Source organism: Engraulis encrasicolus, chromosome 4, assembly GCF_034702125.1.
Source record: "Engraulis encrasicolus isolate BLACKSEA-1 chromosome 4, IST_EnEncr_1.0, whole genome shotgun sequence".
Taxonomy (NCBI): domain Eukaryota; kingdom Metazoa; phylum Chordata; class Actinopteri; order Clupeiformes; family Engraulidae; genus Engraulis; species Engraulis encrasicolus.
In genome coordinates, this window is record NC_085860.1 from 41,178,807 (window position 1) to 41,203,953 (window position 25,147).

Genomic DNA, 25,147 nt, shown 5'->3' on the forward strand with positions numbered 1-25,147 from the left:
TTACGATTTCACCTCATACTTAAACATTAGCTTTTCCATGCAAACAAAACAGATTTAAAAAAAATGTGAAATTTCATGTGAACTTGCAGCAGCTCACTGATGAGTCATGTAAACACACACCATATGAGTCACCTAAACACAGCAGTCAGAGTGAAAAATTAGACGGAAGACAGCAGGTTAGGCCAATAGTTTCTTTTTTTATTAGCTGTACAGCAATACATTCTCCACACCATCCTCATCGGCCCTTCCCCTGCCTAATAAATGTCTTTATATCGTTGGTTGTCTGACCATTGTAAAATTCACACAGTACAGCTAAGTACAAAATGCATCAACCTATAATTTTAAGAGCTTAACAAAAAAAAGAAAGAAAAAAAGAAAAATAAAAGCAGTTTAAATGCAATTATATGTAGGTGGAAACATTATTTTGAATTCTGCAGAAGTGTTTGAATGAAGGACATAGTTTCCAAATGTTTTTTTCTTCTTGTTACCAACAGAACAAAACTTTGTAGTCATTCATTCATTCACTCTTTTCCCAAAAGCACCGTCATCAGCCAACACCCCCACTGACTGCTCAGCATCTTTACAAGAAGTGCCGTCACAGCCGCAACAAGGCCCAGACCTAGACGAGCTACAGACCGCACCTCATACAGGCCAAGGACACATCCAACCTCATAACATCCTTCCATTCAATCTTAGAAAAAGGGAGGAAAAAAAAAAAAAAAAAAAAAAGCTTTTCACAAACATGAACAGATTTTATTTTACATTTAAGACCTGGAGCTGGTTCTACAAGACTGTCCTTCTCATTAAAACACAGGATTTTAAATTTTTCTTCAGAGATGTGTGTGCCAGAGATTTGTGTGTGTGCGCCATTTTTTTTTTGCCTTCTTCAAGGAAGCGTTGGACAGGGGTTAAAACATTAACCAATACCACGAGCCATACAGCTTCCTGAGCAGAACACGGGCCATTTCTCTCTCCACACACACACACACACACTGTGGAAAATAAAAGGAGGCAATGCGGTCGGTCCTCTGAAGGCCTGATCCATTATGAGAATGCAAAAGTACAGATGACAGCAGTCAAGCAACAGAGGACAGAAATAAAAGGAACGACCAGAGACACACTTGCTTACATGATACTTCTAGCCCATTCACATCTTCATGTTTTGAATCTTATATAGAACTCATGGAAGTGTTTAAACTGCAAGTTTCCAATAGTCTTTAGAGTGGCTGGTAAAACACCCCCTGCGCCTTCTCGCCGTCACCATTCAAGCTCACCCATTCGCTAGAAAAAGATTAAAACGTTCATCATAATAAAGCAGAAAATAAAAATTATTTACAAGCAAAAACCAGCCAGGAAACCCTCTTCTCGATTTACTTTTATACAACGCATCAAACTGCGGGCCACGGAAAGCCTGTCTGGAGGGCAGGCAGGCGGACGGCACGGCAGGCAGGCGACCAGTCCTGGTCTTAAAGCCAGTGGAAGCCCAGTCACTTACACAGGACCCTTAGACACTTCAACAGGAGTATTCGGAGAGGGCGGGGGGGGGCAGACACAGGCACTCAACTTGCCTATGGTGCATAAAAGGTGTATGGTATCAAATGTTAAAAGGATGGTTGGAGAGGGGGAGGAAGGAAGGAAGGGAGGGAGGGAAGGGAGGGTGTAGACCCATGATTACAGCAGTCACAGAGAACAAAAGGTCACCTAAGGTGAAGGGTGGGTTGGGTCACGCCAGGTCCAGTCAAAGTGGAGCCATATTGAATTCATTGATGCCAAGGCAAGGTGGTGACATCAAGGGGCAACGTGGAATAAGGAGCTAAAGCATTCCTAAACACATGTGACAAATCTCGTCTCAGTCAACCCCTTAACAATACCCACATGCAGGCCCCAACACACTCTTCCAGAAACACACACACACACACACACACACACACACACACACACACACACACACACACACACACACACACACACACACACACACGGTGTACCTCTGCATATACCGTTTCCCATGCACTAAATGGCACAGAGTACAGAATGTGATTGGACTAACTGATTGGGCTGGGCTGGGCTGGGCTGAGCGCCGGGAGGGCCGACTCATGCGGAGAGCTCCCTCTACACTGGTCCAGAAGGGCAGTCTGAACATTTAACAGTAGAATTAATTACTCATAGAAAATGAGCGTCACTGGCAGGGTTTGGACTGCCACTAAGAGAGAGCAAGAGACGTGAAATAGTGAAGGCTACAGTCTTAAGTGGAGCGTGAGGTCCAACAGCCGTGCAGGAGGGAGAGGGGCTTTGGGAGTTGGGACTTTGGGCGACAGTCTACGGATTGACTGGGAATGGTCTGGGGATTGAGGAGGGTTCACAAAAGAAAGCAGAAGCAGTGAGTGGAGAAAGAGAGGGGTGTGTGAGTGTGTGAACGTGTCTGTGCGAGTGTGTGTGAGTGTGTTGCGACGTGCCGCGTGTCCCTGTGGCCAGGCGATGGCGCCGTGCCCCCAGATCACCGGTCCATCATGCTGAGGATCATCTCGGGGGTGAGGTCGCCGTTGGGCGCAGCGTCCGCCACCGTCAGCTGCACCGTCTCCACGGCGCCCTCCTCCGTGGCGACCACCTCCGTGCTGGCCGACACAGTCACCGTAGCCGTGCTCGTCTCCGTGCCGTCGGGGTCCTTCTTCACGATGATGTTCTCGATCGCACCCGTGCTCTCGTCCTCTACCTGGATGATGGCTGTCGCCGCTGAGAGGAAACATGGGAGATGTTGGCAATATATTAATACAGCACTTCACTAACAAAACATCAACAGTTTTTACAGCTTTCCCCCTTAAGCTGGGCTTACACTGTGCGACTTTTGCACCGATTTTGCCCCGATTTGGCACTCGCACGACTTTTTGAGAGTCGGGCCGATTTCTTGCTCAATTGCAGGTCAATCGTGAGTCTCGCATCGTGCAGTGTACATGGGGTAACGACAAGCGATTTCGCCTCACGATCGTGCAATCGCAGGGTCGCAAGAAAATCAAAACGGTTTGAAATTCTGGTCGTGGCTCGTGCGTAAATCACACAGTTAAAGCAGTGCTACGACCCGATTTGACACTTCACATGCACAAATTAATAGGGCCGTGCGATTCGCTGTTGAGCGCGACCTCATCTCCACCTCAGGTGCGCATGTTCCCTCCTCTGCAGACCAGGGAAACATGCCTGTCGCGTCGTACGGTGGAAGCATTTCGCTCGCATCCGACTGTCGGCTCGTGTAGTGTGAGGACGTGAGTCGTGAGCTGTGAACTTTTAAACAGTGAAATTCCATCGTGCAGTGTGAGCAGAAGCTTAAGACCCACGAGTGAAAATATCGCACGGTGTATGCCCGGCTTTACTTTGAGTCACATGCTACTTATATGGGGTCCATCCCATTACGTAACCTCCTGCTTCATGCCTTGTGCCCTCATGCTTCATGCCACGCCTTCGCGAAGAAAGTTCCCCACCGTCACTTTAGGCAAAACAATTTTTGTGGGACTTTTCTCCATTCAACATGCCGATTGCAAATGGGAAAATTACCTTGGAACTAAGTTGCGAGATATTGGATAAAACGTCTATCGACAATGACATCTTGCCTTGTGTGAGGAGGGCACAAGCACAAGGCGAAGGACGGAGGCTAGATAATGGACTGGACCTATAGTTGACCGTTTCTGCTACGCCACAAATGTAAACACTTGGATTTACGTGTAATTTCAAGTTCCCACCATTAGATGTCGCCCCACCCCCTAACAAAACACAAGCGATCACACGGTCACCTTCCCACATAGACGATGCATCCGTGACTGTGAAATCAAATCCAGAGTTTGCACACTTGCACAATGTTCAACAATGTCCATACAAAAGAACTCAAGAGTTTGATTTTGTGTGTGTGTGTGTGTGTGTGTGTGTGTGTATTAGAGCATGGCAACCCGACCGAAGCCCGACGGGCCTGGTCGGAACCCGACGGGCCGGGCCGGACTCGGACAACAAAAATAGAATATCTGTCGGACTCGGGTCGGGCTCGGGCTTGAAGCAAACAGACATTGTGAAAATTGTAAGCAACCAGAGGAAACGTTTCAGTTCATGCAAACGGCAGTTTTGTGATTAAAAAATAAGTAATTGAATATGCATAAATGAAAATGTTGGTAGGCTACTGTGCCAGTGATTATTATTGGCTGTATGCACGCGCCAGTTACCAGTGGCAACATTTGGACGCCCACTCCGAGTCAGCCGAGCAGGGATGCCGAGTGAACTTGCTTGCCAAATCAACAGTTGTCAGTGAACGCATGGTCTTTTGCTGTAGGCCTAGTGTAGGCCATGCCTTCGAGGCTGTCTTGAATGTTGAACATAAAATGACGAAGTTTGTCACTGCATTGTTCGCCAAGGATTACATTTCCAGCATGGGGCTAGCAAGGACCATAATATGGATAAACTAAGAAGACACACACGCTACGTGGAGTGTAAGGTAGGGGCTGAGAGGTTTCCTGTTACTATTTTGTCCGCTGTGACATGTCATGTCCTTCACGTACAGTAGGTTCTTAATTGGTGTCACTTTTACTGTAGGCTACAGTTGTAACTATGTGCGTGCAACCTTTCCTGATTTTATATTGACCGCATGGACATCAGGGGAAATGGCATTCTCTTGGAGGGCCAAACAGGCTACTGTTCTTCGGGGTTAGCTTATAGCCCTGTTACTCATTGCGCAGCTCGCGAGACGCCTGACTTGGCGGCTCGCAAGGTTATAGAAAAAATATTATAGCCCAACACAATCGAGACCTGCATTTAAAATCTGCCATGCCTACATACATATTCAATGAACACGTAGCACAGTCATCTGCATCACGCCAAGTAGGCAAGGCTATGGGCACGTCTACATCAAGATCTCTTTTTTTCCATCTGGCTGACCCGGCACCCCATGCGTCGTTGTTTATTTAGCCTACTGACAAATTTGACTCGGGCAAGCAGCAAGCCACATTTCCCCTCAGAAGTGAGCCGCGAAAATCAATCCCAGATCTTATTTGAAAATGCATTGGCTGTCATTTTTATGGACGTTTGTTCACATTTTCATTGGTGGCGTTTTGCATTGTTTTAAAAATAGACGGCTTTACATTCTAAATGACTGGGGGTCGTCTATCAGCAGAGAAAAGAGCGCAGAAACTTCACATAATTCGGCAAACATCCTTCACAACAACGCCACGACACTTAATGGCGGAGACCAATAAATTATCTTGTCCACATCAAACGAGTAATTCCATCATACATTGTGAATGATGCGTGCACGCGCCTGGTGTAACTCTCTCGCGCAGATTGCATTGTTGGTGACCACATCGCAAATCGCTGTTCATTTTCGCGCCTGGTGTAACTCTCTCGCGCAGATTGCTTGGTGACCACCTCCCAAATCGCTGTTCATTTTCAGTTTAACCTGGCGCTGTCAAACGGGCAATGAAGGCAAGCTCTCAAACGGGCAATGAAGGCAAGCAGAGCGCGAATAAAGCACGCGGAGTCCCGTTGGAATGCTGCAGCAAGTTGGAAACTTAAACTTTCTCTCTATCTCGCTTTCTCTCTCTCTCTCCGCACGGCATTGATTGACAGCTGATATAACTCAGTGCTGTCGGCGATGTCGCATTTTTATAAATAATAAGTTAACAAGACCATCAGGCAACCATCCTTCACAAGCTCAATAACTCGTACATAGAAACATAAGCTGCGCTGTCACGTGTGTGTGTGTGTGTGTGTGTTTATACTTACTATGCGTGTGTAACTAAATTAGGCTACTGCAAATTGCCTCATCCTAACGTCTTTGCCTATCCTGGCTATTTATCACGTGCTATTTTGAGTATGGAGGAGCCCACATAGAAAATCTTGCTTGCTCGGACACTAACATTTTAATTAGTCTCGGGCTCGGGTCGGTGTCGATCACTTTTCTGTCGGCTGAGGGCCGGGCTCGAACAGAAAAAAACGGCCCGAGCCACACTCTAGTGTGTGTGTGTGTGTGTATGTACCAAACATCTTCCAATAGAGTAGGATTAAGCAAGGGGTCCATGTGACATTAGGTGAAACGCCCCTTTAGGAGACCTCAAGGAGTCCCAAGACTCCACTGAGAATTAACGTTGCCTTAGTACTGTAGATGGCGGTAGTGCACATCTTATAGAAGCCGCCACCAAACACCACAGAAAGAGGAGGAGGACGGGGCATGCCTCCTTAGGAGACCGAATTTGAGCTCACTCATTGGGTTGGGTCGCTTGCATTGGGTAGGCGGGAGGGATTCGATTTATCTTACTCTACTACAAGGTGTGTGTGTGTGTGTGTACCTGAGGGTGAGAGTGATTGTGTGTGTACCTGCGGGTGCCTTGGTGGGCGTGGACTTGGGGGTGTTCTTGGGGGGGCGCCCGCGTTTCCTCTTGACAGGTGGGGAGGCAGGGGCGGGGATAGGAATGCTGGGCGGAGCCTGTTCCACCTCCTCCAGCTCCATTTCCTCCAGAGCCTCTTCGTCATCCAGATCCTCATCCTCGTCCATCTCAGGATCGCCATGCTCATCTGACACACAGGGAGAGACAAGTCAAGTTCATCACCAAGGTCATCTGAGATGCAGGAGAGCGACACAACATCAGCACTTTCACACATACAGCATCTTGGAGAACAAAAATCAGGCTCTTAGGATCCCCATGACTCATCTGACATGCAGGGTAAGAGACAGACACAACGTGAGCACCACTAGTGTGGCAGCAAGTCTTATGCCCCGTGTACGTCGAAGGCGAACTAAGCGACCTGCGCGGCGGAAGTCATTGTTTCTCTATGGAGAGAAGGCGAATAAAGCTACCAGATCGAATTCGGCAGAAGCGAAGCTTCTTGAGCGACCAGGGCGAATTTTGACGATTAAACTCAAGCTAATCTTAAGCGAATTCGCTATGACGCGGTTCGGCGAAAACCAATTGGAACGTTCATACCGAAGAATGTCCCAGGCTGTCAAGACAGAGCCGTTACGTGATTAGCTGAATCAAATGTCAGTGCAGCGTCCAGAGCGAATAAAACAAATTCATGGCGAAACTTCTTCAACTACCCCAGCTACCTGGGTCGCGTTGGTAGCGCTTGATGTACACGGGGCATTAGTTAGCGCTGTGCCATTGCTCATATTCAGCTCAGTTTTGTTTTTCACTTGTATGCAAGTGTCTGCTATATGTAAACTCTTTAGTGCAATGTATATTATATTGTGTATATGCTGCTAGACACCTTAATTTATTTGTGGATTAATACATTTGCTCTACTCGAAGCTTGAAAAGCAGAAGAAGGATGACAGTCTTCAGTGGACATCAGGTAAAAGCCCCATGAGGAATGTGTGGGCATGCGTCTCCCTCTCTACTCACCGCTGTCATCGTCATCGTCCTTCCTGCTGCGCATCTTCCTTTTCCTGCCGCGTCCTCTCCTGGGTGGAGCTCCGTTCTCGCTCTCTCCCGTGTCGATGCCGTTACAGTTCTCGGCGTGGCGTGCCATGGTGTTCTGCAAACAGGACACAAGACAATGAGAAAACTTCCATCAAAGTCCACCGTGACTTACACCAGACACTTTACCCCGTAGGACATGAAAGGGTTACACTGCAATGTGAATATGCCAACTCGTGGCAGCAACAGCAACTTGGCCGACCTCCATACCAAACCACAGAGGCAGAGAGCCACTCTGCTACTTAACATCATTCAACATAAACACCGAACTACAGCTTTCAAGAGGCTTTCATGCAGAGGCTCAATATCAAGTATATCCAGTCATCTACACTAAACAGGCAGAGCCTGTGATGAGTGAATAGAAGGTTGTAGTTACGTTAAAACCGTGAAATTCCACAAACTTTCCATAACTTCCATCGAATTTACGTTTCATTACTTTTTCCAGGCCTGGACGATGCCATTTTCAATTTCCATGGCTTTTCAAAGATTTCCATGACCGTGAGAACGCTGACTGATGTGGAGGCCAATGTGGATCACTTCAGAAGACCCAAGCAGTTACAGGACATGCTTAATAGACAGGTCCAGGGCTCTAAATTAACACCAGCCAAGCGGCCAAATGCTGGTGAAATTTCATTTTGGCTGGTAGAAAATAAAACTTACTGGACACTTTGACCAATTAGTTAGAGTGTGTTTGTCTTCTAAAATTTATATCCACGAGCCATTTTGGCTGGTGATATTTTTTTTCTTTTTTACAGACCTGGACAGGTCCTCTCGGTTCTTACCCTGCGGGTGAAGGTCTTTCCGCACTTGGTGCAGACAAAAGATGTGGGTACGAAGTTGGGGTCGTGGTAGCGGCGGAAATGCATGTCCAGCAGCTGCTTCTGCCTGAAGGTCTTGTCACAGTGGCTACAGGCGTACGGCTTCTCTCCAGTGTGGGTGCGCTTATGCATCACCATGTGGCGCTCCTGAAAGGACACAAACACAGACATGGTCACAAAAATACACACGATACTATAGAGGGGTATACTAAATGAGGACTCCAGGCTCTTCTAGAAGATGATTCACCTCTAACTTAACCTGGCTCACTCCTGAACCGGCTTCTTACGTTTTGAAAGTCAAGTTTCTGTATGCACCATTTGTAAGGCTACCAAATTCTGAGTCTAAGACCACTTCACCAGGAGAGGGGACAGACCTGTCGGCAGGCGTACTCGCACTGGTCGCACTTGAAGCGTTTCTCGTTCTTGTGGGACTTCTGGTGCTGGATTAGGGCATAGCGCTCGTGGAACACGGCGTCACAGTAGCGGCACTTGCGGCCCGTCTCGATGTACGAGTGCTGCTTACGCAGATGAACACCTGAGAAGGGAAGGACAGGTAACGTCAAGGAAGGGGGAAACACGAGACTGGTTCACCAAACCGGCAGATGTAGAATCAGGCCTCCCATCGTTTTAAGTCAACCAACATCATTTCAGCAATGTGTAACTTTGTAATTGAAATAAGAGAAATTACTACTGCCACTGTTACAAAATCAGAAGCACTAAGCACACAGAATAGCCAGAGGGTCTAATAAGGAGTGGAGACATAGACTTCAGGCAAAGATCAAGAGACTGTTGAGCCGCAGTGTTGGCAAAAAAGATGCCCGGCTGTCCCTTACCCAGGTCACTCTTGCGGGCGATGACTGTGTCGCAGTGGGGGCAGTGGAACTTGGCCACGTTCTCAGTGTGCTTCTGCAGGATGTGCATCTTCATGGTGCCACTCTGTGTGAAGCGCGCATGGCAGATGTAGCACTCATAGGGTTTCTCACCTGCGTGGGGGAAAACAGGAGGAGAATGAGTACAATATACACACGGGAAAAACAGGGAAGGGAGACAACGAGGAAAGACAGATGGCAGATACGATACACACATGGGATGCCAGAAGGACAGTGTGTGTGTGTGTGTGTGTGTGTGTGTCTACATGTCCTTACCGGAGTGTGTCCTCATGTGTCTCTTGAGCTTGTAGGTGTCTCTGCTGGCGTAGCTGCACAGGCTGCACTGGAACGGGCGCTCTCCTGTGTGGGAGCGGATGTGGCGCTTCAGCTTGCTCACCTGAAACACACACACACACAATCAGTGACTATGCATCATAGCAGCAATCAGGAATGAGAAGAGCAGAGAAATTGGAACGAAGATGGTCTTCTCAACAAGCCCACAGTGGCAAAGATCTACTATTAGAGGAAGATGCTTCAAGCCTGTGCATTTCCTGGATCCATGTGATGTCAGGTGAATGCCCCTTTAGGACACCTTTTGAGTCTTACGGTTGACAATAAATGGAGTTCCCCCCTTGGCACTGTAGATGGCGGTAGCGCACATCTCATGCAAGCAGTCACCAAATGCCACAGAGAGACAAGAACAAGGAGGGGACAAGGCCCCCTTAGGAGACCAAACTTTAGCACACTGCTTTGCATTTGGTGGGCAGAGTTTGGGTTATCTTACTCTAATAGATGTTTGACAGTGGTGCCTGAGCATGAGAGGAGATAGGAAAGGAGTAATGGAGTAAAGCAAGGAAGCCAATCTCACCTCCACACTGGCGTAGTCACACATGGAGCACTTGAAGGGTTTCTCGTGGGTATGCTTGTAGCGACGGTGCCTCACCAGCTCACCACTGGTCACAAACGCCATGTCACAGTCCGTGCACTTGTGTGGCCTGGTACCTGTGGAGGGAGGCCAACGGTTGGTACAAAGAATAGAATTGCTGCAGAATTGTTGCGCTACACCAGGGGATCCCAAACTTTTCCAACTTGTGACCCAAATGTAATTTTCACAAATGTTTGGGGCGCACCTCAGACCCAATAAACCATAGAACTCAAATAGTCAAAAGCAACTCACAAATATTATTTTGATTTTTAGAAAATTATTTCAAGGCCCGCTTGGAATACCTTCAGGGCCCACAGTTTGACAATCACTGCACTACACAATTGCAAAGATATCTGTGGTCTACAGATGTGGACATTTTTAAATTACGATATATATATAGCATCTTCTACTTAGCAATCACAAAAACACATCTATGCAAAGGCACCACTCAGCAATGACTCCAGCAATGACTAAGGGGCTGAGCAAGTGTTGAGTGATCTGCATACCTGTGTGGGTGTTAAGGTGGTTCCTCAGCAGGGTGACTGTCCTGAAGGCGCGCCCACACAAGTGACACTTGTGTGGCCTCTCGTCCGTGTGGCTCTTCATGTGGCGGTCCAGGTTGGAGCGGCGGGGGCAGGTGTAGCTGCACAGCTCACACTGGAATGTCTTCTTCACACCTGAGAGGAAACACACAACAAAGGTTTGGCTCAAGACACCTCAGACCTTCCAAAAGCAGAAATCAGAGGAAGGACAAAGACAACCTCTGTTTGCTATACATGGGTTCTCAGTGTTTATCAACACGATGTTATGAGGAGGGGCAAGACAGTGGCAGCCAACCATGTGAGCTAATTTTTTGACAGACAGCGGTTTCCAACAATCAGAGGTTGAGTTGTGCGCAGCTAGATTTGCGCAGTCAGGTTATAAACAAGATGTAGAACCCATGTATATGGGTCTATCAAATCACAGTGTGAAACGGTTAAAATCAAAGTGGTCATCATTAGTGCTGGTACATTACTTCTTGATGTTGGTGGGTTATCGTGTGGTATGAAGTGTCATTCCGTAGGATTTTTGTGCTAACATTCATTTTTTTTGCTTCATTTGCTTTGTTTGGGGTCCTACTACTGAAAAATGATGGGTGTCGAATTTTCTGACCCCGTTATACCCCTCCTCTGGGGAGCGCTTTCTCGCCCTTGCCAGTATAGCTACCAAACCCATATCTCTACTAATAATGATCACATTTTCACAATCTTGGTGTCGATTTCAGGGTTATCGATGACGCAGAGTCCATTTATGACAGTTTCATTATGATCAGAAGTTGCTATTAGACATATTGGGAGGGAAAGTAATCTCATCGCCCCATCGCTGGCAACGTTCCAAGCCTCTGTATCTGTTTTTTTTCTTTAAAAAATTACATCTCGGTCCTGACGACGAAGTGAACATTGGCTGTCATATAATATGCATGTTGGCCCGTTTGATCGAGTCAGGTGGTAAAATGTTTGGTTTTTAACTGATCTGAACTGATTTTAATATTCTTAAAAAAGCTAATACAGAACTACACTGACTCGCATGTGCGACATGTTTACTTCATGTAATTAGCATAGCCAAATTAGCATAGCCAAACATTAGCCAGAGAGGTGGTTACTCGTCATTACAGAAGCAATCATATCTACTTGAGAATATCTGTGGGAGATAGGACTACCACAGCTTTGGTCTCATTGGATCTGTGCACATCAAATAAATAATAACGTTTTCAATTTTATTAGGGTCAGTGCTGTGAGAAAATGATGGGTTTCAAATGTATTACCCCTCTATGCAATCTGAGACTCATAGCCTGACAAACTCAGAGCTCATCGCTCCTCTTTCAAGACCTACCCTAATAGTGGGGTCGTATTAGGCTCAGTCATTTCAAATTGGTGTTAAAGTTTGGTTTTCACTTCCAAGTTGAAGTTTAGGGTCTATAAAACAATTTGAGTTCGAGTGTCAAACACACAGATAACAAAATGGCCTGCGGGGGGCGCTCTAAAATATATAAACTGCTATAACTTTTGATTAGTTAAACCAAATTTAACATATGAGGTATGCATGGATTCAGCATGAAGAGGAGAAACCGGCGAGGTAAGTATTTGGTTACCAGATTAAAGACACACTATGTAATAAACACACTTTTAGCCAATGGACAGCCAAATCCGGGCTTTTTTAAGATAAAGGGTGGAAATGCCCTCAAAGTTGCAATGAAACATCATTTATTGTTGTTATTGTACATAAAGCCTTGGTTATCACTTAACATGATTTGTTCAGAATATCCCTGAAGCACACAGATACTTAGAATACCTATACATGAATATGGCTGCATAAAGCCTATGTGATATTTAGCACCCATCTTGCAACTTTGAGTTTATGAATTTAGGATCATGAGTACCAGCTTTTTTTCAATCAAGCCATTATTTTATTCACAACTTAAAAACTTTATATCTGGAAGAAAGTAAATCAATAATAATAATAATAATAATAATAATAATAATGATGATGATGACGATAAATACTATGGGGAACATCATTTTTTCCTGCATTCAAAAAGCAAACAGAAGACCAGGGCTAACATTTATTCCAATACTCCACTCTATAATAACTATGACAGAGAACAGATGCAAAAACAGTCAGTGGTCAGTCTTAGAAATTGCATGTGCACTTGCACAGACGTGTGCACTTTAACTCTGCCTTCATGCATTTGCACCGAGATCTGGCAGGTCTATTTGTACAAGTACTAGTACAGTTGCACTTCACCTCTAGTTGGAATACATCTTTGGCAACTGCATCTTTAGTGTAGTCCAAATCTGGGAACTGTTCATTTGTTACCAGATTGGCAGGCATTTCTGGCAAATGCAGATAATAAGAACGGTTTTCATTCCTGTCGACTACACTGGTAACAAATGGACAGTTCCTAGATCACAGAGATGTCCTTATAACTGCAGATGATTGTGTCTATCATGTATGAAATAATCCTATAGTAATATTTAGTATGCTTGCCAAAGGCCTCTGCTTGCCCCCAGCAAGCATACTCATTGTTCTCCTACAGTTTATTTAGTATGCTTGCGGGAAAGCATACTAATTGTTCATCAACAGTTTATTATTATTCTACATTTTTCCATTCACCTCAGCCTATGGAAATCGCCATTCATTAGTACGGCGGCTTTGAATCGTTGCAGCCTTCGAGATAGAGACACAGTTCGAGTGCCAAAACGAACGGCTCGAAAAGGGCTCAGGGTGGTGTATTTTTCGCTGGCCTACTATACCCCCTTTCATTCGTTCACCAGACTTGTTTTTCCTCAGTTTTCTCTCACTTTTCCCCCTCATTGAAATGAATGGTAGAATGGTCAAGATGATGATGTCACAAACTGTGGCAGTTAGAGTGAGAGGTGACCTGTCCTGGGTTTTTTTAACTAGGTATCAACTAGGTAAAGACATTGTCAGAGAGGTGTTGGTTCTGAATACAAACTGTGTGAAGATCATAAGCCAACTATTAAAAATGTTACAGAGAGAGCAGTTTTAAAATCCCTATGATGTGACCCCATTCACTTACAAAAAATTTATGAACAGCTCAGCGCATAGGCCTGAATATGTCCATTTTTTGACTGAACCATTTGGCCTAGAAAAGTGATATCAGCTTTGACATGAAGAGCAGGGTTGTGCCATTTGTGTGCCAATATCATCTGACAACTTGAAAACTTTTGGAGATATGACAGCGTAAAGATAAGGCTGCACATATTACTCAGCTATTGACTGCCAAACTGCAGCCTTGTAGGACTTCAGACCGCTGCTGTCACCTGGGCCACCGTGGCATAATATGCTGCTGTGGCCTTCTGGGTAGGGTGTTGGTCTGTCAGAGGGTTGCAGGTTCGAATCCCACCCTTACCTCTCCCTACCCACCCACTGCTGAAAGGCACCTGAAGCATCTCCATACAGCACACACACACACCTCTCTCTCTCTCTCTCTCGCACCTCTTTCGCATCTCTCTCTCTCTCTCTCTCTCTCTCTCGCATCTCTCTCTCTCTCTCTCGCACAGACAGACAGACAGACAGACAGACAGACAGACAGACAGACAGACAGACAGACAGACAGACAGACAGACAGACACACACACACACACACTCAGACCTCTATCTCTTTCCCTCGTGTTTCTTTGTGTGTATACAACAGCTCTGTGTATGTGTGTGCATAAGCCGCAAGCATACTAATAGCATTGTCTCCCCGGAAATGCAGTCTTATTATTATTATTATTATGTATTATTATTATTATTATTTAGTATTATTTAGTATTATTATTATTATAATTATTATTATTATTGATTTATTTTCTTCCGGAGATAACGTTTTTTTGTGATTTTATGTGTGAATAGAATATGGCTTGATTGAAAAAAGTTGATACTCATGATCCTAAATTCATAAACTCAAAGTTGCAAGTTGGGTCCTAAATATCACATAGGCTTCATGCAACCATATTTGGGTGTAGGTATCCTAGGTATCTTTGTGCTTCAGGTATATTCTGAACAAATCAAGTTGAATGATATATCCCAGGCTTTATTTACAATAACTTGTAACAATAAATGATGTTTCATTGCAACTTGGAGGGCATTTCCACCCTTTATCTTAAAAAAAACCCTGAATTTTGCTGTCCATGAGCTAAAAGTGTGTTCATGACATAGTGTGTGTTTAATCCGGTGACCAAATACTTAGCTCACCAGCTCCTCCTCTTAATGCTGAATCCATGCATACCTCATATGTTAAATTTGGTTGCACTAATAAAAAGTTATAGCAGTTTATATATTTTAGAGCGCCCCCCGCAGGCCATTTTGTTATCTGTGTGTTTGACACTCGAACCCAAATTGTTCTATGGACCCTAAACTTCAACTTGGAAGTGAAAACCAAACTTTAACACCAATTTGAAATGACTGTGAAAAAATGCACATGCCTACGACCCCACTATAAATTATGCAACCCATGCAGGGGTGATAGTGAAAAAAAATCCTGAGCCTGAACTTTTTTCCTGGTCGGGGAGGGGGGGCCGGGGGACGACGGGACATACTGCATATGAGACGTAATGTAGGCCTTATTATTATTCAAACACATTATTCAAACATTTAAGATAATGTTTTCATTTTTGCATTATTTCTATAGTGTTATTCACGAAAACACAGATCATTTCCCTGTTGGTAGGCTACAGCACTTGGCTGAAAGAAACTGACCACCACGTTCAATTCTAGCTGTAAAAACGAATACCAACGTATGCAGTTAGAAATGCATTCTAGGCTTGTGATGTTGCACTAAAGTTATTGAGGTGGGTATTGAACCAATGCAACATTTCAACACCAGAATGCATTTCTGAAAACATGGTGCATATGTAGCAGCCATACCAAGACAGGTCAGTAGGAGGCAATACTACTCCAAAGTACAGTAACTAGGCCTACACTCTGTCCAAAATAGAGGAGGTGATTACCAATTAATTGAGCAATACTTTTAAATGACATGACATTTGCTGCAAGCTGATAAGTTTCATTTTCATTGGGACATTGCTCATATAACTTGTATAGGCTACTGGAGGGACATACGTTTAGATAGCCTACTCGTGGCCCCATGGTCTACCTATAACCACAGATTGTTTAAGGGCTGTGCTGCCTATAACCCCTGCCTTTCCGTTGTAGGGAAACGCCCTTTAATTACCGGTACATGATATTTAGGGCACAAGCGCATGATTGGCTACATGCAGGCCCAGGTTCACATCGCATATTTCGACTCCACGGATGACAGAACCAGTGGTTATTACGGACAGGACAGTATATATAGCCTGTGTGACTACTGCGCGACTTTCGCATTGGGTTGTAGTCAATTAAAATACATGAAAATCACTCGCGTGTACACACGCCCATTACAATGTACGAGTTGAAAAGATAACAGAAAGCAACAAAAACAAAGACAGGACCGAATTAAGCTACATGAAAATAGCACAGGGCGTGAAGATAAGATGAACATTCACTGCATGTCTAGGTGACACCGTGGTGGCCACATGAACGCAAGCCAAGTATTTGAAGTTCATGAGAGTCTGATAGGCCTATTGACAATTGCCCCCTGCCCGAGAGTAGGGATTAAGTAGCCCAGAGCGTGCAGACAATACAACCTGTGCATCATGCGTGGAATAACTGGATTCGATTACGCAGAAGGGCTACGACAGGGAGCGCGCGAGAGAGAAAGGCTGTGTGAACCTGTGCGAGGCTGTTTGGGGGTTTTCACAGAGCGCGTTGGTTTAGTCAGCATAACTAATATAAACATCTCCCTGAAATCAGTTTGACACGTGGTTTGTCAGGAATGACGCAAAACACCATCCCTCAATCAACAGTAGACCAAAACCCACGAACTCAGCTCACACTAGCCTACAAGGGGTGTAGGCTAACTAGGCTTGCCAAACATTAGCGATCCAAGCATTCCATTGTCTTTTGGACATGTCGCAATGGTAGCCGCTATTCCAATGCAGACCACATTTACGCACTACACCTAGAAAAAAAGTATCATGACGGGCATAGCATAGCCTACCGTTTTGAGCATACAGACTTTTTTTGAAAGAACGTCCATCTCCATCAAAGTTTGTCAACATTGCGCAGTCATTTAGCGCACATAAATGAGGAAAATACACGAACCTATTTCAAACTCTCACTGAGCCCGTTTATGCGCATCAATAAGCCGTTTATGGTCAGGTTTTTGGAGTAACCTGCGCAAGGCAAAATCATTCGGCCCAAGCCAACATGCCACAGTGGGCAAATTAATAACTAAATGGCCTTACCTTCAAACGTTTTCTTGATCACAGAATTTCACTAGTATTCCACTGACATCCACATGGTTCAACACACCCATCACAACTAGCAAGCCATGTGGATTTTGTGCTAACAATAGTTGCTAAATTTTTATCGGAATCCAAATGGTCTAGACTTGGCCTATAGTACTTTCTTCCGTTTCTTCAGTATAACGAGATGCCATTTTTGGATTTGCCTCCGTCGACAGTGAAAATATCTGAGAAGGGTAACCAGTAGGGGCCTAGAACTCTCTTTACTGTGCATACTGACAGCCAATCTACTTCTCCTTTCACTAGAACTAGAAGACTGCCGCCAGTGATGTGGTGAGTGACTCAAGAGCAAGACGTAACAAATTGATACATTTTTCAGTAAGATGTCGGGATGATACAAACAATTATGGGCTGCTGCTCATTTGGGTTCCTTTCGCGTCTCTTACAACAGGCTGTTGCGCGCTCATTTATTTTCACCATACATTAATGAAGGCCTACGCGATAGTTTATTATTTTATTAATTTTGGGGAAATTATTATTTCATTTTTTTCTACAGCCACGCTACGCCGGATTTCCGGCGCGGCGCCGGACTGCTATCACCCCTGCCCGTGTACTGTTCTGATGTTGACATAGGGAATCACTACTTTTTTTAGTAGGTCCTGAGACGAAAACTCTCATCATCTTTGATCTTGACCTTTACCAAAACACCTATGAGCAGATATTTTGCACGTAGGTATGTAGTGTTTGCTGTAATGCTTGCTCTTGGCAAAACAACTGATGCAAGTGGCATTGACACATGCTCAATTGAACGCGATTCATACTCTTCAGCAGCTTTCCATGGAGTCTTTGGTGGGAAAGCATACAATTGGGCCCTTGAATATCACATCACAACTAACTTGGCTATTATGATGATAAGATTTGATGGCATTTCCTCTGCTCATCCCCTTGACTCTATTCAATCCTAAGTGTGTGGATTTCAATGAGGCTCTGCATCTGCACAGTCCAGATGCATTGCAATTGTACAGTAACAACCAGTCATTCTATTTGGAAAATATCCAACCTCTTCAAGCAGAAGACACTATAGAGTTTGCTCAGTTTCTTGTACAACACCTACAAGAGCAACTGAGAGTCCTCTGCAGTGCTTGTCGTCCAGTGGACTGGGAAGTTTAATCTGGCTGCCTTGGGGAACCTTATGGATAGGGCTGGGTAAAATAATCAAGTTAATAATAACATAATTGATTCACAGGGCACAAAATCGATTTTTTGGTTCTTTTTCTTTTTGTTTGATTTAAGTCTATGGAAAATACCCAGTAGGTATTAGTCAATTAGGCCTAATTGGGTAGAGGGGTAGAGGAGGAGGGGTATAACGGGGTCAGAAAATTCACCTATGATTTTTCAGTAGAAGGACCCCAAACAAAACAAATGAAGCAAAAAAAATAAATAAAAAAATAATTAAAAAAATAATTCAATTTTAGCACAAAAATCCTACGGGAGCTGTTATTCAGACAATTCATACCACAATATTAGGGTAATGATAATTCTTATGAGCCTCAGGTGTCTTACTCTTCTTCATCTTAGTGGATTTAGGCAATGACAAGTCTATTAGTCTTAAGTATGTCTTACAAGCCTAATGTGTCATGTGTTAGCCTATACTAAGTCTTATGATGAGCCTCAGCTGTCTTACCCATCTTCTATTGGATTTAGTAAGTGAATTTATTATGAGTTTCAGGTGTCTTACCCTTCTTCTTGATCTTTGTGGGTTTGGGGGGCTTCATGTTGCCCACCACCTTCTCAGCGTTGACTTCAGATAGCAGCCCTTCCTGCTGCTCTTCCTCAAAGTCGTAGACCGACACGTCCATGTCCTTCTCGCCCTCTGTATTGTAGCGCAGCTTGCTTTTCTTGGTCTTCTTTGTCTTCTTGGCGGGTGGCTGGTAGTCTGGATCCTTGGACCAGGTGGGGTCCTCGTTTTGGGGCTCGGCTGTGATGTCCTCCCCCTCAGGCTCCTCTGGGACCGGGGCCTCCTCCTGCGGCTGAAGCTCGTCCTGCTCAACAGTCTCCACCTCACCGTTTGCACCCACCTTCACAACCTGGAGACGAGACGAGACAAGAGCTATTAGCACACAGATCTGATCACACTACAGTTAACCTTTTTTTTTTTTTTTTTTTTAAATACACATGTACAGCGTCACTAATTCACCCTCTATTGCATGAATCATTATATTTACAGTGTAAAAAAATATATTGAGTGCACTAATTAACTACAATGTTACTGCAAGTGTCTTCTCTAAGAATTGTAATGCTATTAAAAATTCCACAGGTGACCATGGCTAAATGGCCAGTATAAAAATTTCTGGAGCCATGTCACAATTCTCTTAAGATGTGTCAGAATAATTCAAATGATAGTGTTATTACAAGTGGGTCTGGCAATCTCATCATTATTAATGAGTGTAGTGGCGCTTGTGTACCTGGAAGCCCTCTGGCAGAGGCAGGGTGTGGCAGATGACGGGCTCTCCGTCCTTGGGCATGGCGGTGGTATCCACTAGGGTGCCCTGGAGCTCCTCCACTGTCGCTGCGGTGACTGGCACGGCCGACACGGGCACCTGGCAATGCAAGGCAAGAAAGGTTTAGATACAATTAGTGTGTTTCAATAACAGAGGAAACATGAAAAGATTGAATCATCTTTATCATTTTACTTTCTTGAACAACAAAGCAAGAGGAACGGTCACAAGAGTGTAGATATGTCGGAGGAACAACTATTCAAGTGTAATAAATCCTGTTTTTTTCTGCTTTGTGTTTGTGGAGTTAGAAACTGGTATGTCATAATTTGCCCTAGAAAAAAAATCCTGGTTCCGGATCGTGATCACCACCAAAATGTAATCATGTTTCAGACAGTCCAGACAGTTTGCTCAAAATCCATTCATAACTTGAACATCATTCTGATGACAGACATACAGACAGACCGAAAACATAACCTCCTAGGCAGAGACAAAAGAAAAAAAAGAGAGGAAATGACACAAAAGTGCAGAGGTCAAAGTGCCAAGCATTTGGAGTACAAGAAAAGCGGCATGTCTCCCCACCTGTACGAGCTGCAATTCCCCGACCCCCAGGCCGAGCGGCTGCTCCTCCATGTTCACCACCTGCAGTGTGATGATCTGTGTGTCGTCCACTGTGGTGACGGTGGCCTCGTGCGCCCCTGCCACACCCCCCACCACGGTGACCCCAGCGGCCGCTGCCGCATCCATGACCTCAGTCTTCATCTGCAGCAGGGTGGGATCCAGAGTGTCCATCACCATCATCTCCACTCCGCCGCTGTTCACGCTCACCACTCCCTCAACCAGCTGCTGTTGCTCGCCAACCTGAGTTAGAGGGAGAAAAGAAGGAAGGGATTGGTAAGGTGATTCAATCTGCAACCCTGTGATCTACAGTCCAACTCCCCTGGAAAGTGTGGCGATTAAACCTGCAACCTTGTGATCTACAGCCCAACCCCTTGGACTGTAGTTCAGGGGGCTGCAGGTTCAATCCCCATCCTTACCAATCCCTTCCTCCCTCCATGGATGAAGTGCCCTTTGCTATGACCAAAAGACACCCATCACACCACATTGCTCCAGGGGCTGTAACAGACACCCACCTGCACCTGCGTGACAGACCCGTCCACAGTCACCTGCTCCACCTCCTCCAGCCCCGCCGCCGTCAGCAGCTCCGCCCCCACGTCCTCATCCTCACGCCGTCGCACGTACGTCTTGCACTCCTTGGCCTTGAAGGCGTCGCCCGCCTCCTCCACCACCGCATCACTCGCACCCCCTTCCATGGGTAAGACCTGCAGGGGCCGCACAACACAGCAATGAGTACCAGGGGAGCATTCCATGAACCTGGTTCAATAGTAAACCAGGTTAACTTAACCTCACGGTAGTGGTTAACTCATCCAAGAAAAGAGCTTGGCGGTTTTCTTAGCTAAATAACACATGTGATGACTATTCGTTAGGAGGTTTTGCATCTCCCGTCGGTTACCTTTGCCAGATTTATCACCTAACCTTGCTCTTGGAGCAGTAACCAGCTCCCCAGCGACCACCATCCAGATTCACAGTAACGGCCCATTTCTTACCGCACAAACACAAAAAATAGCCTGGTGAAACCTTCCTAGCTTGATTCGCTCACCGTTTAGCCAATCAGCAAACAGTTGAGAGTGTTGACGGAACTCGGGAAGTCCGTTACTGATTGGTTAAGATAACACTATTCACACTTTTGTTTTGTTATTTGTATGCTTTTGCAACACAATATCGTCATAACAATCATGCTAATAAAGCACAATATGGGTTTTAATTTGAATTCGGAACGCCATTGAATTTGAATGGCAGAGTTAGATCAAACCATCTCCCACCCTCCACGGACATGGATTCCTCTTAGCTTTCGCTAGACAGTCAGTTTTCGCCCAGGCTAACACCAAAGGCAACAAGAGCAACAACAGCGCTGTAAGTAATTGACTTTATATAGTGGAGCTGGTGACAACAGGCAATTTGAGTAACACAGGCGACAGAATAGAGTTGGACTTCTGCAAATATTCTGATCATGACCTATGCTGAGGTTCATGTACAGTTGTGGCAGCCAATCAAAATGTAGGAATGGTCGCGTTTTGCTTTTAAGGGTCCTACTCTGTCGCTTTAGTCGCTCCAGATGTCGCTTTAGTCGCTCCAGATGTCGCTTTAGTCGCTCTTGGACTGAAATTGTCCACCAACGCATTGTAACTTTTGTCTCTTTTGTTGTGTTGTTCATGTAGCAAGACTAAATTTTCCTTTACTTAAGTACTTAACCAGACCTGCAGAATTACTTCCTATTGTTCTACACCCTCAAAATAATAGCTAAAGATTTGGTTCCCCTTCCTTGAGTAATATGTACCCACATGTCAATAAAAAATGATAACCGGCTCTTCCCCTTCCTTTCTCGAATCAGTTTATTCTAGGATTGAGTAACTACAACCAAGCTGGATATGCCGAATGTTTATCTACACCAAATAACATTCGCCATCCCAATACTTCAAAATGGTCATTACACACTGCACTGATGCGTGTGATCACTTCACTCGTTGCATCAGTTATACGTAATAACACAGAATAAACAAAATATGCACAATATTTGGGCTTGCGGGCATAGGAGATGGTACTTCATTTTCTGCCCTTTCTATCAATCCGTTTTACCTTCACCAAGAATGTGTACTTCATCTCACAGCTGCCTACACCTGCTTCTCAGATGAGGTCTGGCTCCGCTGCAACAGCTACCTGCACTGAACTCTCCCTTTGCTACCTACAACTCAACCTGCAAGGAATGCAAACATATAATTATTTTTTATTTTTTAAAGAAAAGAAAAGGGACACTTAAACAATTTAACATATTGCATTTGAAAGGTTAATGTTACTTACAACGGGGGAAAGGGTTAATTATTTTGGACCAAGCATTAACTTATTTCAAGGGTTTTGTCTTTATGCCTTTGAATTTTTCAGTTTCATGGCGGCTGGACAATGAAAGAGGGCATTTGAAAAGCCCGTAAAATGGGCCAAGCTTTTCAGCATAGTCATGTTGTAATTGTGAACCCAAAGCCTGTGCCACAAACGCTCCTGCAGTGACATGTGAATTCTTGTGGATGGTTAATCGTGTTTTTGTACCACTACCAGCCGGGTTGTAGAGGGAGCTCTCCGCCGTTTTTATCCTTTCCCTCGTACTTGCTTAAGGTAGTCTTTCAATAAGAGCGGTCACTGGCACGGTCGACTGAGTGGAGCTCGTCGTTTGCGATGCGTTTATCTGCTCAAACGGGGACAAAACGCTAGGTTCGGGCAGGGCAAGTGAGTGAGCGGGACGCGTGTTGAGCAAGTTAACGAAAATGGCCATCGAGGTCATTTAGCTATGCATCTTCCTCGTTTGATTTCGGTCTGCGCAACAAGCTAACACCAACCGTCAAGATGCTAACGAGTTAGCAAACCGTTTCGGAAATTATTCGACATTGGTGTGGGGATAGCCGCGTACCAACTCCTACGCATGCAACAACATGTTACATTGTTCAGTACAATAGATGATGTGTGCACTTTGGTGCATTGTGAACGTAACCGTTGATCTGGGTCAATGTCGATGAACGTCAGTTGGTGGCTAACGTTAGCTTTGGACCCAGGAAGGACTCAGCATTTGAATCGAATTTGCTCAGTTAGGAGGGGCGCGAACAAAATTACCAAGGTAGCGGTGTTGCTCGACTGCTTAGAAGAAGTGATGTTTAGCACACAGTAATAATATGCATTGTATGCACGATATATATCTGCTAATTTCTGCTCACATCCATAGGATTTAAAAAGTTACTAGTATAAAACTTGCCTGTCTGGAAAAGTTGTTAGCATTCCTGGCTAAGTAGCCAAGTTAGCGCTATGCTGACTGCTAACGTAAGATGTAGAAACGGCGGGTTTCTATCACTGGGGAAAGACAGGAAACAAAGAGAAGAAAAAGAAAATGGAGGTCTGGCCTAAACATTCAAGCAAACATCGAACTGGATAATTATTGCATCTCGCCGAATTGCCAGCTGATATGGCTTAAATATCACTTAATACGTGGACATCACCCCGAACTTCTGGGTTATAAATGTTTTTTGTTAAATTTTCGATAACGATAGAGGGAGACAAACACCCCCCGCCAGCCGCCTGGACTGGGAGCCCCATCGTGACACCTAGAGGCCGATTAAAGCTCCTGCAAAACTCCCCCCTTTTCTAGAAAGTAGTGCTGCTTTACCTGCGTTCCCTTGTTTATTCTTTCGTTGAAATCGACTGAAAGCCCAGGGTTTGTTCTTTCTTCTGATAGAGATGGTGTAAAATTGCGTCCTTCTCCTCCGGTGGTTTTAATCCTCTCCCGCTTTTGCAGAGTAGGCTCCGCACAAAATGGCGGCCTCAAGCGGTGGGATGCGCCTGCGCGGCACGTAGGGGGGCGGTGGCGAAGGGGAGGGCAGTCAACACAGCATTGAGGCAGTCGGTTCACATGCAAAATAGGGAGGCGGCGCACTCGGAGGGTCACAGGCAGCCCCGCGTATTGAACGATAAAACTCGCTGTTTTGAACTTGTAATCGTCCGGGGAAACTTCCTTCAAAGTTCACAGGATGCCTCGTGAATTCAGGGAAATTACAAAAAAGTGGGACAAGCATTACTACATCCAGATGACCACGAGCACTTGTAGAATCCACAGTCTCCCCCCATCAGGTCAGTTTGACAGCTGTGAAAACGCTCTCGGAGAAGTTCTATTACGAGAGGTTCCACTCGCCAGGTACTGCACTGTAGGGGCGCCAACGGAGGACTGCAGACTACATTCAGAATGAATGGGCTGCGCTCTCGTCTCGATAGCGCCCCTAACTGCAGGCATGGGTTAAATAGCGAGAAGGCTGTAAATAGTGTACCCTCCGAATGCCCCGCTCGCTGGGTGCGTTCTGACAGCTGTCAAACTGAGCTGATAGGGGGGGGACTGTGGATTCTACAAGTGCTCGTGGTGATCTAGATGTATGTATGATTATCCCACTTTTTTGTCATTTCCCTGAATTCACGAGGCAGGCTGTGAACTTTGAAGGAAGTTTCCTCGGACGATTATTAGTTCAAAACAGCTAGTTTTATCCTTCAATACAAGGACTCCTCGTTCACTGCCATTCATTTTGAGGCTGCCTGTGACCCTCCGAGTGCCCCGCCTCCCTATTTTGCATATGAACCGACTGCCTCAATTGTGGGGATTGGCCATTTGGGGCGCTACTTTTGAAATGCACCCAACGCTGGAAGCAGGAATAGACAGATCTGTTATCAGTCAGTCAATGGAAATGATTCTGATAATTTAATTTTATTTGGTAATCTTTTTCCCAAATGTAGGCCTCTGTGCAGAGCATTTATATAGGCTATGCAAAGTTTTCAAACTGTGAAGGCTTTTTTGACACATCTCTGTAAGAAATGTAGCCTAGGATAGTGTGTAGGCCTATCGAGTAATATTTTTTTTGCCATTTTGAATGTCAAGAAAGAATTATTTTTATCTGCAAAAACCTACTGCGCTTTGGTCATACTAGATCAAATTTGGCAATAGGCAGTGCTGACCGCAGTTTCAATGAGCAGCAAAGTTGCAATACCTACTTTAGCCACAATCCTATACACAGTGCACCTTAAAATCAGCAGAAATGTGGATAAAAAGACCAAATATATAATTCTGATTCTCACCAATCATCGTTTAAATCTGATGCTTACATATTTTGCAGTCACAA

The 25,147-nt window shown here is 45.0% G+C and overlaps 1 protein-coding gene across 2 annotated transcripts; it reads right to left on the bottom strand.

Moving 5' to 3' along the window:
- Positions 1 to 177: 177 nt before the first annotated feature.
- On the bottom strand, positions 178 to 23,828 carry ctcf (CCCTC-binding factor (zinc finger protein)). 2 transcript variants are annotated; one of them, XM_063197430.1, is made up of 15 exons: positions 23,653 to 23,828; positions 22,083 to 22,200; positions 20,519 to 20,707; positions 19,968 to 20,246; positions 19,356 to 19,490; positions 18,629 to 18,977; positions 10,564 to 10,734; positions 10,001 to 10,134; positions 9,409 to 9,529; positions 9,097 to 9,246; positions 8,638 to 8,798; positions 8,228 to 8,410; positions 7,371 to 7,503; positions 6,346 to 6,543; positions 178 to 2,733 (listed from the first exon to the last, which is right to left on the bottom strand). In XM_063197430.1, the coding sequence occupies exons 2-15, from the start codon at positions 22,104 to 22,106 to the stop codon at positions 2,498 to 2,500; spliced, it is 2,463 nt and encodes an 820-aa protein (XP_063053500.1). In that variant the 5' UTR covers positions 22,107 to 22,200; positions 23,653 to 23,828; the 3' UTR covers positions 178 to 2,497. The 2 variants fall into 2 exon arrangements, with proteins under 2 accessions (XP_063053500.1, XP_063053501.1); XM_063197431.1 differs by lacking the exon at positions 22,083 to 22,200.
- Between the last annotated feature and the right edge of the window lie 1,319 nt (positions 23,829 to 25,147).